General features: G+C 41.4%; 1 protein-coding gene across 3 annotated transcripts in view; it reads right to left on the bottom strand.

Annotated features, from left to right (window-relative positions):
• The window catches only part of PATJ (PATJ crumbs cell polarity complex component), a 138,183-nt gene that overhangs the window by 46,912 nt on the left and 77,424 nt on the right, over nucleotides 1-13,847 (bottom strand). For all 3 annotated transcript variants that reach the window (XM_059478360.1, XM_059478362.1, XM_059478363.1), the window contains exon 27: nucleotides 6,224-6,315. In XM_059478360.1, the coding sequence (XP_059334343.1) occupies nucleotides 6,224-6,315 (92 nt within the window). The remainder of the gene's footprint in view (nucleotides 1-6,223; nucleotides 6,316-13,847) is intronic.

The following is a 13,847-nucleotide window of genomic DNA, read 5'->3' as shown; positions in this document are numbered from 1 at the left end:
GCTAAAATAAAATAAAAATAAAACAGAAATCTAGACCTTGTGTTTTCTCATCTTTGCGCTCCCTCTGGCAGCCCCTTTGGAAGAGAGGAGCTGCAGGAGAGCTGCACCCTGACTGGGTTTCTCCTCCTTTGCGCATCCTCCTGAACAACCTCTCCCACAGCAGCAAGAGGAGCCTTGTCCCGCTCCTCCTCTCTTCCACCCCCAGCTCACGGGAGCCACGGGCACAGGGGTGCTTTGAATGAACAAAAAACGCTCTTATAAACGGCACCTTAGCTCATCAGAGGTTTTGGAGGAGCCCAAATCCCTGAACTTCCTGAGCCATTCCTGAGCCTGTTCCCACACGTGTATGACGGAGAGGAGGAAACGGCTCTGGAGCAAACAGGAAAGGTTCAAACTTGCACACACGCAGGGCCTGGCAAGGGCTTAGGTTTCAACTTTCCCACATGAAAGAAGCTCGGCAATCAAAGCAAGTAAAAACAGGAGTTTATGCCCTTAAAATACGGACAATTATGTAGGTTTGAACAAACGTAAAAATAATTTCTGATTCTAATTATTTCTAATTATTATAGAAACAATTTTCTAATTATTATAGAAATAATTCCTAATAATTTCCCAATTATTATAGAAATAATTACTAATAATTTTCTAATTATAATAGAAATTATTTCTAATAATATCCTAATTATTAGAGAAATAATTTCTAATAATTTCTAAAGCATGGCAGTGTTTGAGAGTGGCACTAAACATAAGAAGTCACTTCTAGAGGCTCTGAAAGAAGAGTCAAAGTCACAGCAGTGGGGTTTATGTAGGTTTGAACAAATGTAAAAATAATTTCTAATTCTAATTATTTATAATTATTATAGAAACATTTTCTAATAATTCTCTAATTATTATAGAAATAATTTATAATATTTTCCTTGTTATTATAGAAATATTTTCTAATATTTCCTAATTACTATATAAATAATTTCTAATAATTTTCTAATTATAATAGAAATTATTTCTAATAATTTTCCTAATTATTAGAGAAATAATTTCTAATAATTTCTAAAGCATGGCAGTGTTTGAGAGTGGCACTAAACATATAAGACATCACTTCTAGAGGCTCTGAAAGAAGAGTCAAAGTCACAGCAGTGGGGTTTATGTAGGTTTGAACAAATGTAAAAATAATTTCTAATTCTAATTATTTATAATTATTATAGAAACATTTTCTAATAATTTTCTAATTATTATAGAAATCATTTCAATTAATTTTCTAATTATTATAGAAATAATTTCTAATATTTTTCCTAGTAATTATAGGAATATTTTCTAATAATTTTCTAATTATTATAGGAATAATTTCTAATATTTTTCCTATTTATTACAGAAATAATTTCTAATATTTTCCTAACTATTATAGAAATAATTTCTAATAATTTCTAAAGCATGGCAGTGTTTGAGAGTGGCACTGAACATAAGAAGTCACTTCTAGAGGATGTGAAAGAAGAGTCAAAGTCACAGCAGTGGGGTTTATGTAGGTTTGAACAAACGTAAAAATCATTTCTAATTCTAATTATTTCTAATTATTATAGAAACATTTTCTAATAATTTTCTAATTATTATAGAAATCATTTCAATTAATTTTCTAATTATTATAGAAATAATTTCTAATATTTTTCCTAGTAATTATAGGAATATTTTCTAATAATTTTCTAATTATTATAGGAATAATTTCTAATATTTTTCCTATTTATTACAGAAATAATTTCTAATATTTTCCTAACTATTATAGAAATAATTTCTAATAATTTCTAAAGCATGGCAGTGTTTGAGAGTGGCACTGAACATAAGAAGTCACTTCTAGAGGATGTGAAAGAAGAGTCAAAGTCGCAGCAGTTGGGAGTGTTGAACAGCCCAGACACTCCCCAGTCCTTGGAGCAGTGGGATCTCTCTCTGCACATAAATAACACCATAAATAAGAGGAGATTACACCTGGAAATGGAAGGAGGGCTTGGGTGACAGATTTGTGGGCTTCACAATGCCACCAGCAGGAAGCAGCAATATCAGAGCAGGGGCTGCAGTGTGGGAGGGCTCAGGACAGACGACAGATGGAATTTAAATTAGGAAAATCCCTCACTGTTGAAGCATTTCTCACGGCTCATCACTGCAAAAGGCAATTTTCTTTTAAGGGATAAAGGTAGAGCAAGGAGTGACTCACAGGACTGAGCACAATGGGAGGATGGTTTGAAATCAGTGGAATTCTCTTTGACTCAAGCACTCGGCTATATTTGAGCTGCTTATTATACCAGCACTGAAGCACCAAACCAGATTAAAGGCAGTTAATTGAGCATGGAAAAAAACCACTGAATTTCCTGAATCATAAAATTCTCACTGTAAAAGAGCACTCTGATATAAACTGGATTTCCTAGTCCAGATGTAAAATTTAATTATATTGTTTCATTATGCATGCTACAGGGATGGACTTACAACACATGAGCAAAACCCACAATGGGTAGAAACACTTCTTATTTTGGGAACTGGGGCACAGACACTCCAAAAAGAAGCAAGTCCCTCTTTTTATTACTTTATAACAATAAACTACTTAATTATTTAATAAAATAATTACATAATAAATAAATAAAAATAAAATCAATAAATAAAATAAATAATAAAATAAATAATTTTATTACTTTATAATAAAAATTACTTAATAATTAGGGAATTATTTTATTTAATATAAAGATAAATAAAAATTAAAATAATAATAAAAATAAAATTATATAAAAGTATAAATAATAAATAATAAATAATATAATAAAATAAATAATAAAATAAGTAATAAAATAAATAATTTTATTACTTTATAATAATAAATTATTAATAATTAGGTAATTATTATTACCTAATTCCTGTTGGAGAATCAGAGCAAGAATTTCAAAAGGCCACAAAGACATGACATCCCTTATTGTCCCTAAAAAACTCTAACTGCAAATCCTTTAGATGCTCTTAGAAGCTCAAGCAATTAATGAGACCACTGGGAAACAGGGCTGTGTTAAGACTTATAATCTGGATTCTGGCCAAAATCAACTGTTTTAAATAATCATCGTCAACTTAATTGAGGAAAAGATGCTCATGAAGCAGAGTGAGAAGCCTTCAGACATAAGGGGGTGTCTGTGGTTCTCACAGCAGCTACTGAGCTGTGTCTCATCAGCAAAAAATTCCAGGAAAGGGTGGGAATGCAATTGTAACACTACCTGGGTGTAAAAAAAGTGTGAACAGACTTTTATAGCACACGTGGTGGTAAGTCAGGATTTCAGCAAAAAGTCCAAAAGGCTGAGGATACCTTTTATCCTTTATCTTTGTCTAGAAAAAGAAATAAATCTGGGGCTGGAGCTGGATAATCATGAAGGTTCCTTCCAAGCCAAACCATTCTGTGATTCTCTGAAGTTATTTAATGATAGTTATTACAGCTCTCCCAGAAAGGCTTTTCTGTGCCCAGGAATTTCTGGGCTTCTTTCACAACTGATTAAGGAGTTTATGGAAACATCCCCCTGCCCTGCACATGAACCAAAACAGCAGGAATAGGAAAACCTGGATGCTGTTTCCTGCTTCCAAGGGGAAAGCAGACTGCTTATCACTCAGCATCCTGCATCCCAGGGAAAAAAGGCCTCAGGGTATCAGAGAGGGCACTGGAACAGCCCAAAAATTCCAACAGCTTGCCTTTTATGCCCTGAATCAGCTCAGGCAGGACCTTTTCAGGCTGTGGATTGATGCGTTTCTGCAAAATTATAATCTCCTCAGGTTTTTCACTGGTGAAATGAGGATATTTGTATTTGGATGAACATGAAGACCAAATTAATTTCTCTCAGAGTTCCTGCAGTCTGTGTCATTTTGCTGTGTAACACAGCCAAAACACATCCAGAGGCACAGAAAGGCCACAGCTCATGTTTTCACTCAGCACCATCCACTGGGTTTGTGGTCTGAGCTGGAGGAATGGGAAGCACCAAGACACACTGGGCTCATGGAACATCGTGAGAAAAGCAAATCATTCTTATTTGTCCTTGAAATCCACATTTAACAGAGACAATCTAATTTGTCTTTGCTAGAACTCGAGCACACATAAAAAACAAGAAACATTGGTTTTCTCCCCATGTTTGGGGTAGTGCTCCAGGTGCTGAGAACATCCTCTCAGTGTGAGAATTCCCTTTTATTGCTTCTCCTGGGCTGAGCACACAAACCCAGCAGCTCTCAGGGTAAGGCCAAGAGTTGTGCTCTTGGGAAGATGGAAGTTTACATCCTCAGCAGCAGCATTTAAAAGGATAATTTTTATTTTTTTTAAATCTCTGAGATGGAAACAAGAATCACCCAATGGTATTTCCAGTATATATTTCTAGTGTCTTGAATATTTGAGATGAATTTTTGCCTTGAAGATAACAATTAGAAAAGGAGAATTTTAGGTAAGAATCTACATGGCCTTTGTGTCTCAAAGGGCAGAAGACACACCACGGACATAAAAGACAAACCAAGGACCCAAAAGACAAACCAAGGACCCAAAAGACACACCAAGGATCCATAAGATAAACCAAGGATCCAAAAGACAAACCAAGGATCCAAAAGACACAACAAGGATCCAAAAGACAAACCAAGGATCCAGAAGATAAACCAAGGATCCAAAAGAAAAACCAAGGATCTAAAAGACAAACCAAGGATCCAAAAGACAAACCAAGGATCCAAAAGACAAACCAAGGATCCGAAAGACACAAGGATCCAAAAGACAAACCAAGGATCCAAAAGACACAGCAAGGATCCAGAAGACAAACCAAGGATCCAAAGGACAAACCAAGGATCCAAAGGACAAACCAAGGATCCAGAAGACAAACCAAGGACCCAAAAGAGAAACCAAGGATCCAAAAGACAATGCAAGGACCCAAACAACGCACCAAGGACCTTCAGCCCATGGAAGTGGCTCTGCCAGGGCCCATTCCCTGGAGTTCTGCTTGGAGCACCAGGGAAGGAGCCCCATTCTTGGCTTGGGCTCCCACAAGTGGGGGTTTTGCCTCTGGAACCTCCACATTTTCCACAGGCAATTAAATAATGGTGAGTGAGCCGTGGGACGTGATGTTGAATTCTCAGTGGCTGGGGAAAGTAACACAGGAGCTGCAGGCAGGAGCATTAATCTCCTCCAGATCCTCAGAGCTGCCAAGGATAGCAACTCATTGCTCACAGTGCTAATGCTGCTCCTCCATCACTCCTGGGCACGCTGCAGCAGGCAGAGCCGTGGCAGTAAATGTACACATTTATATGCATTCAGCCACAGATTATGACATTGTTCACAGGGAGCCCGTGGATGAGCCAGGAATGTAAAACAATAGCAAGGATGATGTAAGTGTTGGTGGGAAGAGCACCTTATAAAATGGCACGGGGGTGAAGTGCCCAGCAAAAGTCACAGCTGGGATTTATTCATAAATGCACATCTGTGAAATTCCAGCCTGTTGGAGCATGTTTGAGTCCTGGGAAAGAGGCAGCTTTTTCCCAGACCTCCTGCCCAGGGTCAGGAGAGCAACACTTCCTGAACTACTGAGGGAATGCACGCAGGTGTCTTTAATTCATGTACAAAGAGGAAAAATTTTCATGCTCGGAGCGAAAGAAAAATGCCCACATGTAATTTTTATGCAGATGAAAGGGTGTTTTAGCATATTCCCTCCCACACAATCCATCCCAGCTCTCCTTGGCAAAGCCAGCCTTCCCCTCTGTACAAACAAGCCCTTGCTCACTTCCCAAATCCTCTTTTGATGCCCACACAAAGGTGTCCTTCAGCCAGCTCCTGCTCCTTGTGCTCCATCCCTGCTCCTCTCCAGCAATCCCAAGCCTCTGCACCATCACCACTCCCTCCTGGCTGGATGAACAAGCTGCCCTCTCCAACCCATCCCAAAGCACTTCAGGAAGCTGTGGGAGAAGCAGCTCCCAAGCCCAAGAGGAACAGCTCAAGTTTTCAGCAGACACCCCTAAAATAAGCATTCATTTCCATTAGGTATTTTCTTTTTTTTTTTTTTTTTTTTTTTTTTTTTTACATTATTATGGAGAACTCTTGAACTGTTCCAAGAAGAACAGTCAGGGAAAAGGTTTATTCAGTTTCAAAGAGAACTGGGGAAGTTCAGCATGTGCAAAGCAGGCTAAATATGTAAATATGTCATGGCATAGGCTACAGTGCAGCAAATGTTTTGATGAGAAAGGTTCTTACCGTATGAAAACCAGCTTGACCTTGGATGGGGCAGTTTTAATGATTGCAGAAGCATTCTGGTGGCTTCTTCCATACAATATCTGATTGTTTATCTGTTAAAAGAAAATGATTTTCATGTAAGTGGAGGAGTACACCTTGTTCTAATTTATACCACTGAGACTTCCAAGTTTACTGTGGGATAAGGAGATAAGACTCAAAGAAAATGTGGTCTCCAAATATTGATCTATATAAAACAGGAACCAATGCAGAGCTGATTTACTGTTATTAGTAAACCACAAATGAGAGATTTTTTTTTCCCCCCACAGATCCCTTGAATGGGCTTCAAGGATTATTCCCAGATTTTTGGAAAGCAACTTGATCTGACGAGAATCATACGGATGTGACAACAGCACAGATGTTTAGATGTTGAGACTTTGCCTGCAGGCTCTGGCCATTGAGGAGAACTGGCTGCTAAGACTGTGCTGACTCCTCAGCTCTGCTGAAGGAGGAGGAGTGGGAGTCAGGGGGATGAAGGACAATTTAAGGACGTGATGCTGCATCCCTTTTGCTGGGATGGATCCACACCTGAGCACAGCAGCAGCAAGCCCTGCTCTGGGCACAGGGAAATGGGAAATGCAGCGGGCCAGGACATGCCCCAGGTGGGCAGCAGGGCCAGGGCACCTGTCCTGGTCACCAGTGCTGTGGCCACAGCAGCAGGGCAGTGACAAGCCCTATGACCAACCCCCAGCCCCAGGGCCAGTTCTGGGGTCCCCAGTCAGAGAAAGAAGGACATGGAGGGGATGGAGCAGGTCCAGGGAAGGGAATGGAGCTGGGCAGGGGCTCAGCCTGCAGCAAAGGAGGCTCAGGATGGACCTTGTGGCTCTGCACAGCTCCTGCCAGGAGGGCACAGCCCGGGGGGGGTCAGGCTCTGCTCCCAAATAACAAACAACAGGAGAAGGGGCAACAGCCTCAAGCTGTGCCAAGGAAAGTTTAGACTGAATATTTGGGAAAATTTCTTCATGGAAAGAGTTGTCCAGCCCAGGGCAGTCCCCATGCCTGGAGGGGTTTAACATCCCTGTGGATGTGGCACTTGGGGACATCGGGGCAGTGGTGGCCTTGGCAGTGCTGGGGCATGGCTGCACTCTGTGTCCTAAAGGACTTTTCCAACCTAAACACTCCTGTGCTTCAATGCTGCAGGTTTTTCCTCCCACTCTAAATTTACAACATAATATTTACATTCACATTTGATACACCAATGCTGCTTAAAACAATAAGGAACACAGAGCCCAGGAACAATTCGGTGGTGATTACAGGAGGAATTTTTGTTACTGCAGATGTTTGTATTGGATCCTGGGTTTGTGATCTTAGAAGGATTTCTTTTTTTTTTTTTTTTTTTTTTTTTCAATCAAACAAGAAGTAACAGGCCAAGTCTTCCAGCCTGGTGTGATATGGGCTAGTCAGACACATTAGGAATATTCACAAATCTTATGTTCAGTGAGTCAAAACATGATGCAAGTTCATCAGTTAAATAAGGACAATGCAAGGACAAGAATAATCCCCCTAACAATTGCTTACTGACTGGGATTGAAGTGCAGAACTTTCACTTACCAAGCCTTTTATTGTACAAAAGCAAGATCTAAAAGGAAATAATATCACCATTCTCAAAGAGTTAATATGGTTCTGTCTGCAGCTGCCATGGAAAAGGCAGGGTGAGAAGCAACATCCTGGGCCATGCTTCATTAATCAACCATCAATTTAAATATCCAGTGGCAAAAATGGATGAATGCTCAGCTGCATTCTGCCTTCAAGCTCAACTTGAAATTTTCAGTGAGTTTGTTGACTTAATTTTTCTAAGTTTGAGAATAAATTGTTCACTGGGAATACTGTATGCTTTACAAATTGTTTGGATTTAGTTAAATTACCATCAATTTTCCTAAACAGCAGACTTCTTAGATTAAAATTTATAGGCTTTACTCTGGCTAAATTAATCCTACTCACTACATGTATCAAATAGTCTAAAATTTAATTAGCTGTGAGCTGGGTCTCTAAGTTATAATTATTTAATTACTCCAAAATGAAAGCATAATCAAAGCAATATATCTCCACAAGGTTTTGGACTGTCCTACAGAGTTATTATGCCCAGTATTAATTTTTTTTTTGAGGTACACTTTCTTTTGCAAAATAAATTAATGCTCTGTTAGCTGCAGATACCACAGTGATGAGCAAAACACCAAAGCCTACTTAAATAAAACAAAACAGAGAGCATCTAGGATTTCAGAAGAAACATCACTTTAAATATTTCAAATTGAGTAAAGTAACATGTCAGATTAACCAAATACTGCTCTGGGAGTCAAAACCTACAAATCTGTGCTTTACTTTTTGCATTAGAGATTAGAAAAGAAAAGCAAAGCCTGGGCTAAGCAAAAGAAATAAACTGATCTAAATCAACCCCAACTCTTCTCATGGAAATGCCTCTTTCCATAACTCCTTGGAAAGTCAGCAGAGCTCAGAGAGAGATAAAAACTTGCTGCAGGTATGAGGTCAGGTCAGCCCCCAAGTTCAGTGATCCCACATTGCTTTGTGGCAGATTTAATCACAGATCCCAAATGTACTGCTGCCTTCACCTACAGAAGTTTTGGTTTACAGTTTCATGCACTGAAGTAGCAGAAAGTACAAACCCACTGAAATCCGAGCTCTGGGGTTCAGAGGGAAAGATCTCCAGGATTGTTTGCTTCTCAGACTTTAATTTGCAGAAGAGAAACATTAGATATGGATATTTAAAAAAAACCAAAAAACCAACTAACCAACCCACACTGTTTTTACTACGTGGCAGTAATGGAAATCCATAAAATTAGTATCATCTGATTTTTATGAAAATCAAGTTAAATGATACCCCAAAGCTAGTAAAAATACTGGCTTAGCTTTCTGTAATAATTATTTCTTTGTACAATGCACTGGGTTCCTTCTTACCACAGGAATTGTAGCATTCCAAGACACAACCAGGCTCTCTGAAACAATGGGGGAAGTTTCAAAGCCTTTTTTTTATCAGTCAGATTTTATGTACTGAAACCCCATAAAGCACACCAAGCTCCCAAAGCTTGGAGGGAAAAACTAATTAGAATGTGAATTTCCCTCACCAAAATCCTTGCTGGGCACATGTTTAAACATGTGCATCACCTAAAGTGATCAACAGAGCATGAAATCTGTAAGGACAGAAAATATCCTGCTCTGAGCTGGCAGCTGATGCCTGTGGCTCCCACCTGGGGATGTGGAGGAAGGACATTGGGAAGGGACAGATCCCTGTGCCCTCCCCTGCCAGCCCTGCCTGCTGCCAGCCTGGAAATCACCACCCACACCCACAAAGCACACCAAAAACCCAAAAGCACACCGAAACCCAAAAAAGCACACAGAGCACACCAAAAAAGGCCCTGCATCCCCCTCCACAAAGGACTGGAGCACTTTGTGCAGAGAAGCTCCATCCCTGCCGGGCTGGACAGGGTTTGGAGCACCCTGGGATTGTGGAAGGGGTCCCTGCCCAGGGATTGAGATGAATTTTAATGTCCCTCCCAACCCAAACCATTCTGTGATTCTGTACTGAGATCCCACAGGAAATAAACTGAGAATTAAATGCCAATCACCCACACCCCAGAACAGAAATGGCACTGTGAGTTTGGCTGGGGAGCTCATTTACTTGAGCAAAATACTGCTGTATCTATTGTATTATTACAGCATAACTTTTATTTATTTAAGCACCTCAAAATAAAACAGCAATAAAAATGCATTTAGCACGAAAGCTCTCTAGCTTTGAGCTGTGGCAAAAATGGCATAAAGAAATAAAATGTAATAATTGACACCTGGGCAACAGTCCAGAATGGACAACAGGCAAACTCCTACAGTGAAGGAGGAGAAGGAGGAGAAGGAGGAGAAGGAGGAGAAGGAGGAGGAGGAGGAGGAGGAGGAGAAGGAGGAGAAGGAGGAGAAGGAGGAGAAGGAGGAGAAGGAGGAGAAGGAGGAGAAGGAGGAGAAGGAGGAGAAGGAGTAGTAATAATAATAATAATAATAATAATAATAATAATAATAATGGTGATGGGGAGCAGCAGGACTCGAGGCACAGGTACAGCTCCAGGTGACCCTGCTGAGGGCCATGCTGGGCACCACCAGCCCCAGCACTGAGCCCAGCCCAACAAGACACCAAGCAGGGCAGACACCTGCACCAAACCAGCACGAGAGCCAGGCAGGAGCACCACAGATGGCTCCTCTGCTTGGAAAAAGAATGGAAAAGCACAACTTGTGTCCTGTAAAAATAAAACCACTTTTCTCTGCAAGGACAAAATTCTGACCCAAGTGGTTTTCCCATATGTATAAAAGTAGGATGAAAGGATCTTCTTCCCCCAAAAAGCTGTTTTCTCCAGCCACACAGCCATCCAAAATACATCACTGAAGAGGTAAAAAATAAAAATACATGAAGGTTTTTGATGTGATCTGCATTTCCCTCCTTGTGAAACCAAGCCAGGATCATGCCCCCACAAGGCTACTGCTGTTTGCAGAAGCTAAAATGAGCTGGTATTTCATTAATTCAGCAATGAAAGATTTTATGAATAAGAAGCTGAGGCAGCCTGGCTGGATCCCACACCCTCCAACTGAATCCAATCAAACCCCAGTTCAAAAGGAAAATGATCAGGTAACATCAATCCATCTAAATGGCCACCCCATTAACCTGAACTCCAGCAAAAGCCACAGGGAATAATCTGCACACCCTGCAGGGGCATCCTCTGCTTTAATGGAGCAAGACTGTCCAAAGCACCCCAGAAATGCCAGGGGCTTCCCAAGATGTGAACCCCTTCTCTTGCTGAGGTGTTCCACTACTGAAGACTGAGGTGTAATTAAAGATGCAGAGGCAAATGCACCTTAAACATGCAGTTAGGTGAGAACCAGATGTGAGTTTTGTAATCTCAGTGCACATGGCCAGTGCACAACCCAGCCTTTTGTAACGCAGATGTTTGAATTTATCCTTTCCTGTAAGGAATTGCACTCCTGCCCACTGGTGGCACATCTTAAGCTGGATTGCAAGGATAAACAAGGTACTTAGTGAAGTCTCCTTGGATTTTTATTTGAATCTGGGCATTTTTGAGATGGAGGATCTCACTTTCCTTCTACTGAAGGGAAAAAAAAAACATTTTGTTTCCAGCTTAACAGGGAGAGGAATGAGGGCAACATCATCACTTTGGGAAATGCTTCCTTATAACGTGGCTCATCCATGCAAAACCCAGCCTTGTGATTAATCCCACATGGTGCCTCTTTCAAGTATTTAACTTCAGATCCTTTGCTCTACCTATGATATGCAGAGGAGAACAGTGCCACGAGTTCTTTCAGCACACCCAAAATTTAATGATTTCCCTTTTTTTTACCATTAGAATTCAGTGTCAGGGACAGAAAAAACATCATTCTGAAGGAGAAAGCAATTTTCCAACCCTACTCCATTATGGTCCAGACCTTCATACCTTTTCTCACATTTAAAATGAAATCAACTTCAGATGATGGTGTTTCTATAGCCAAAAAAAAGATCTTGTAGTATGTGTATTGAAACCCCCTAATTACAGAACTGTTAGACAATGACAAATGCTTGGACAATTCAGACTATTCCCAGGGTACCCCCAGGCAGCCAAACTGCTCTTTCTCAAGTCAAGAAACGTGAAAAAATAGGTGGTTTTCTGATTGCACAGAGAGCTGCTGGAAGTTCAGAGCATCACCACCCACGGCGAGCAGCAGGTCAGCAAATCCCTGCTCCCCTCTCCAAGGGCAAGATCCCCAGGGAGGAGGGATGATTTTTATAAACCACTGAAGCAATCACCACGTGGGGAATCTCTGCAGGTACAGCAGCAAAATGTCATTTTGCAAGAGCCCAAAAGGCAGATGAAGTGAAGGGAAAGCTGTGTTTGCAGGCTGAAGGTGAGGCAAGGAGACTGGAGAGAAAGTGAAGACAAAATGCTCCACGTGCTAACGAGCTCTCTTGCCTCGTGGGTGAACCCGTGCCAGACACAACTACAGAAAATAAGCATTTAAAGTTGCAACAGATCAAAACAGATTACAGCATGAAATTTATTTTCAGGATGGGGAATATCCCTGTCATCTGTAAAAACACATATGGCAACGTTGAGGGGGTTTTGGCTTTTTTTTCAACGAAAAGTGTGAATTTCCCGGCAAACCACACATGCACTCCAAGGATTGATTTACTGTCCCCTTCCTGCCTTCCAGCAGCCCCTCCCCACGCAGAGCTTGTGAACATGCTGAGAGCACAGACTTTGCTGACAAGACATTGCTTTTCACAGGCCAGTGATTTTTGTTTCACTGCAAACACATTTACCTGCCAAAGGCCAAGTTCTCAGTTGGCATAAATCAGCACAGCTCCTTGCTCAGCCACCTCATTCCACTTCCAGGCTTTATTTAAAGGTTCAAGATGCCTCTCCCTCCCTGCACACGCTGAAGGGAACAATTACCTCCAGGAGCTCATCCCTAAACTGCATCCAGGGAAGAGTTTTCCCTCCAGGAGCTCATCCCCAAAGTGCATCCAGGGAAGGGTTTTACTTCTAGGAATAAACTTTCATCCCCAGACTGCATACAGGGAAGAGTTTTACCTAGAGGAACTCATCCCCGAAGTGCATCCAGGGAAGAATTTCCAGGAGCTCATCCCCAAAGTGCATCCAGGGAAGAATTTTACCTCCATCCCCAAAGTGCATCCAGGGAAGAGTTTTACCTCCAGGAGCTCATCCCCAAAGTGCATCCAGGGAAGAGTTTTACCTCCAGGAGCTCATCCCCAAAGTGCATCCAGGGAAGGGTTTTACCTCCAGGAGTTCATCCCCAAAGTGCATCCAGGGAAGAATTTTACTTAGAGGAGTTCATCCCTGAGGTGTATCCAGGGAAGAGTTTTAACCTCAAGGAGTTGATCCCCAAAGTGCATCCAGGGAAGGATTTTACTTCCATGAGCTTATCCCCAAAGTGCATCCATGGAAGAGTTTTACTTCCATCCCCAAAGTGCATCCAGGGAGATGGATTTTACCTCCAGGAGTTCATTCCCAAACTGCATCTAGGGAAGAATTTTACCTAGAGGAGTTCATCCCCAAAGTGATCTAGGAAAGAGTTTTACCTCCATCCCCAAAGTGCACCCAGGGAAGAATTTTACCTCCATCCCTAAGGTGTATCCAGGGAAAGGTTTTACCTCCAGGAGCTCATCCCTAATTCGCACCCAGGGAAGGGTTTTACCTCCAGAAACTCATCCCCAAAGTGCATCCAGGGAAGAGTTTTACCTCCATCCCCAAAGTGATGCAGGGAAGGGTTTTACCTCCAGGATTTCATCCCCAAACTGCATTCAGGGCAGGGTTTTACCTCCAGGAGCTCATCCCTAATTCACACCCAGGGAAGGGTTTTACTTCCAGAAACTCATCCCCAAAGTGCATCCATGGAAGAGTTTTACCTCCATCCCCAAGTAATCCATGGAAGAGTTTTACCTCCATCCCCAAGTAATCCAGGGAAGGGTTTTACCTCCATCCCCAAGTGATCCAGGGAGGGGTTTTACCTCCATCCCCAAGTGATCCAGGGAGGGGTTTTACCTCCATCCCCAAGTGATCCAGGGAAGGCTTTTACCTCC

This window comes from Ammospiza nelsoni, chromosome 9 (assembly GCF_027579445.1).
Source record: "Ammospiza nelsoni isolate bAmmNel1 chromosome 9, bAmmNel1.pri, whole genome shotgun sequence".
NCBI classification, from domain to species: Eukaryota; Metazoa; Chordata; class Aves; order Passeriformes; family Passerellidae; genus Ammospiza; species Ammospiza nelsoni.
This window is presented reverse-complemented; position numbering and strand designations above follow the sequence as displayed.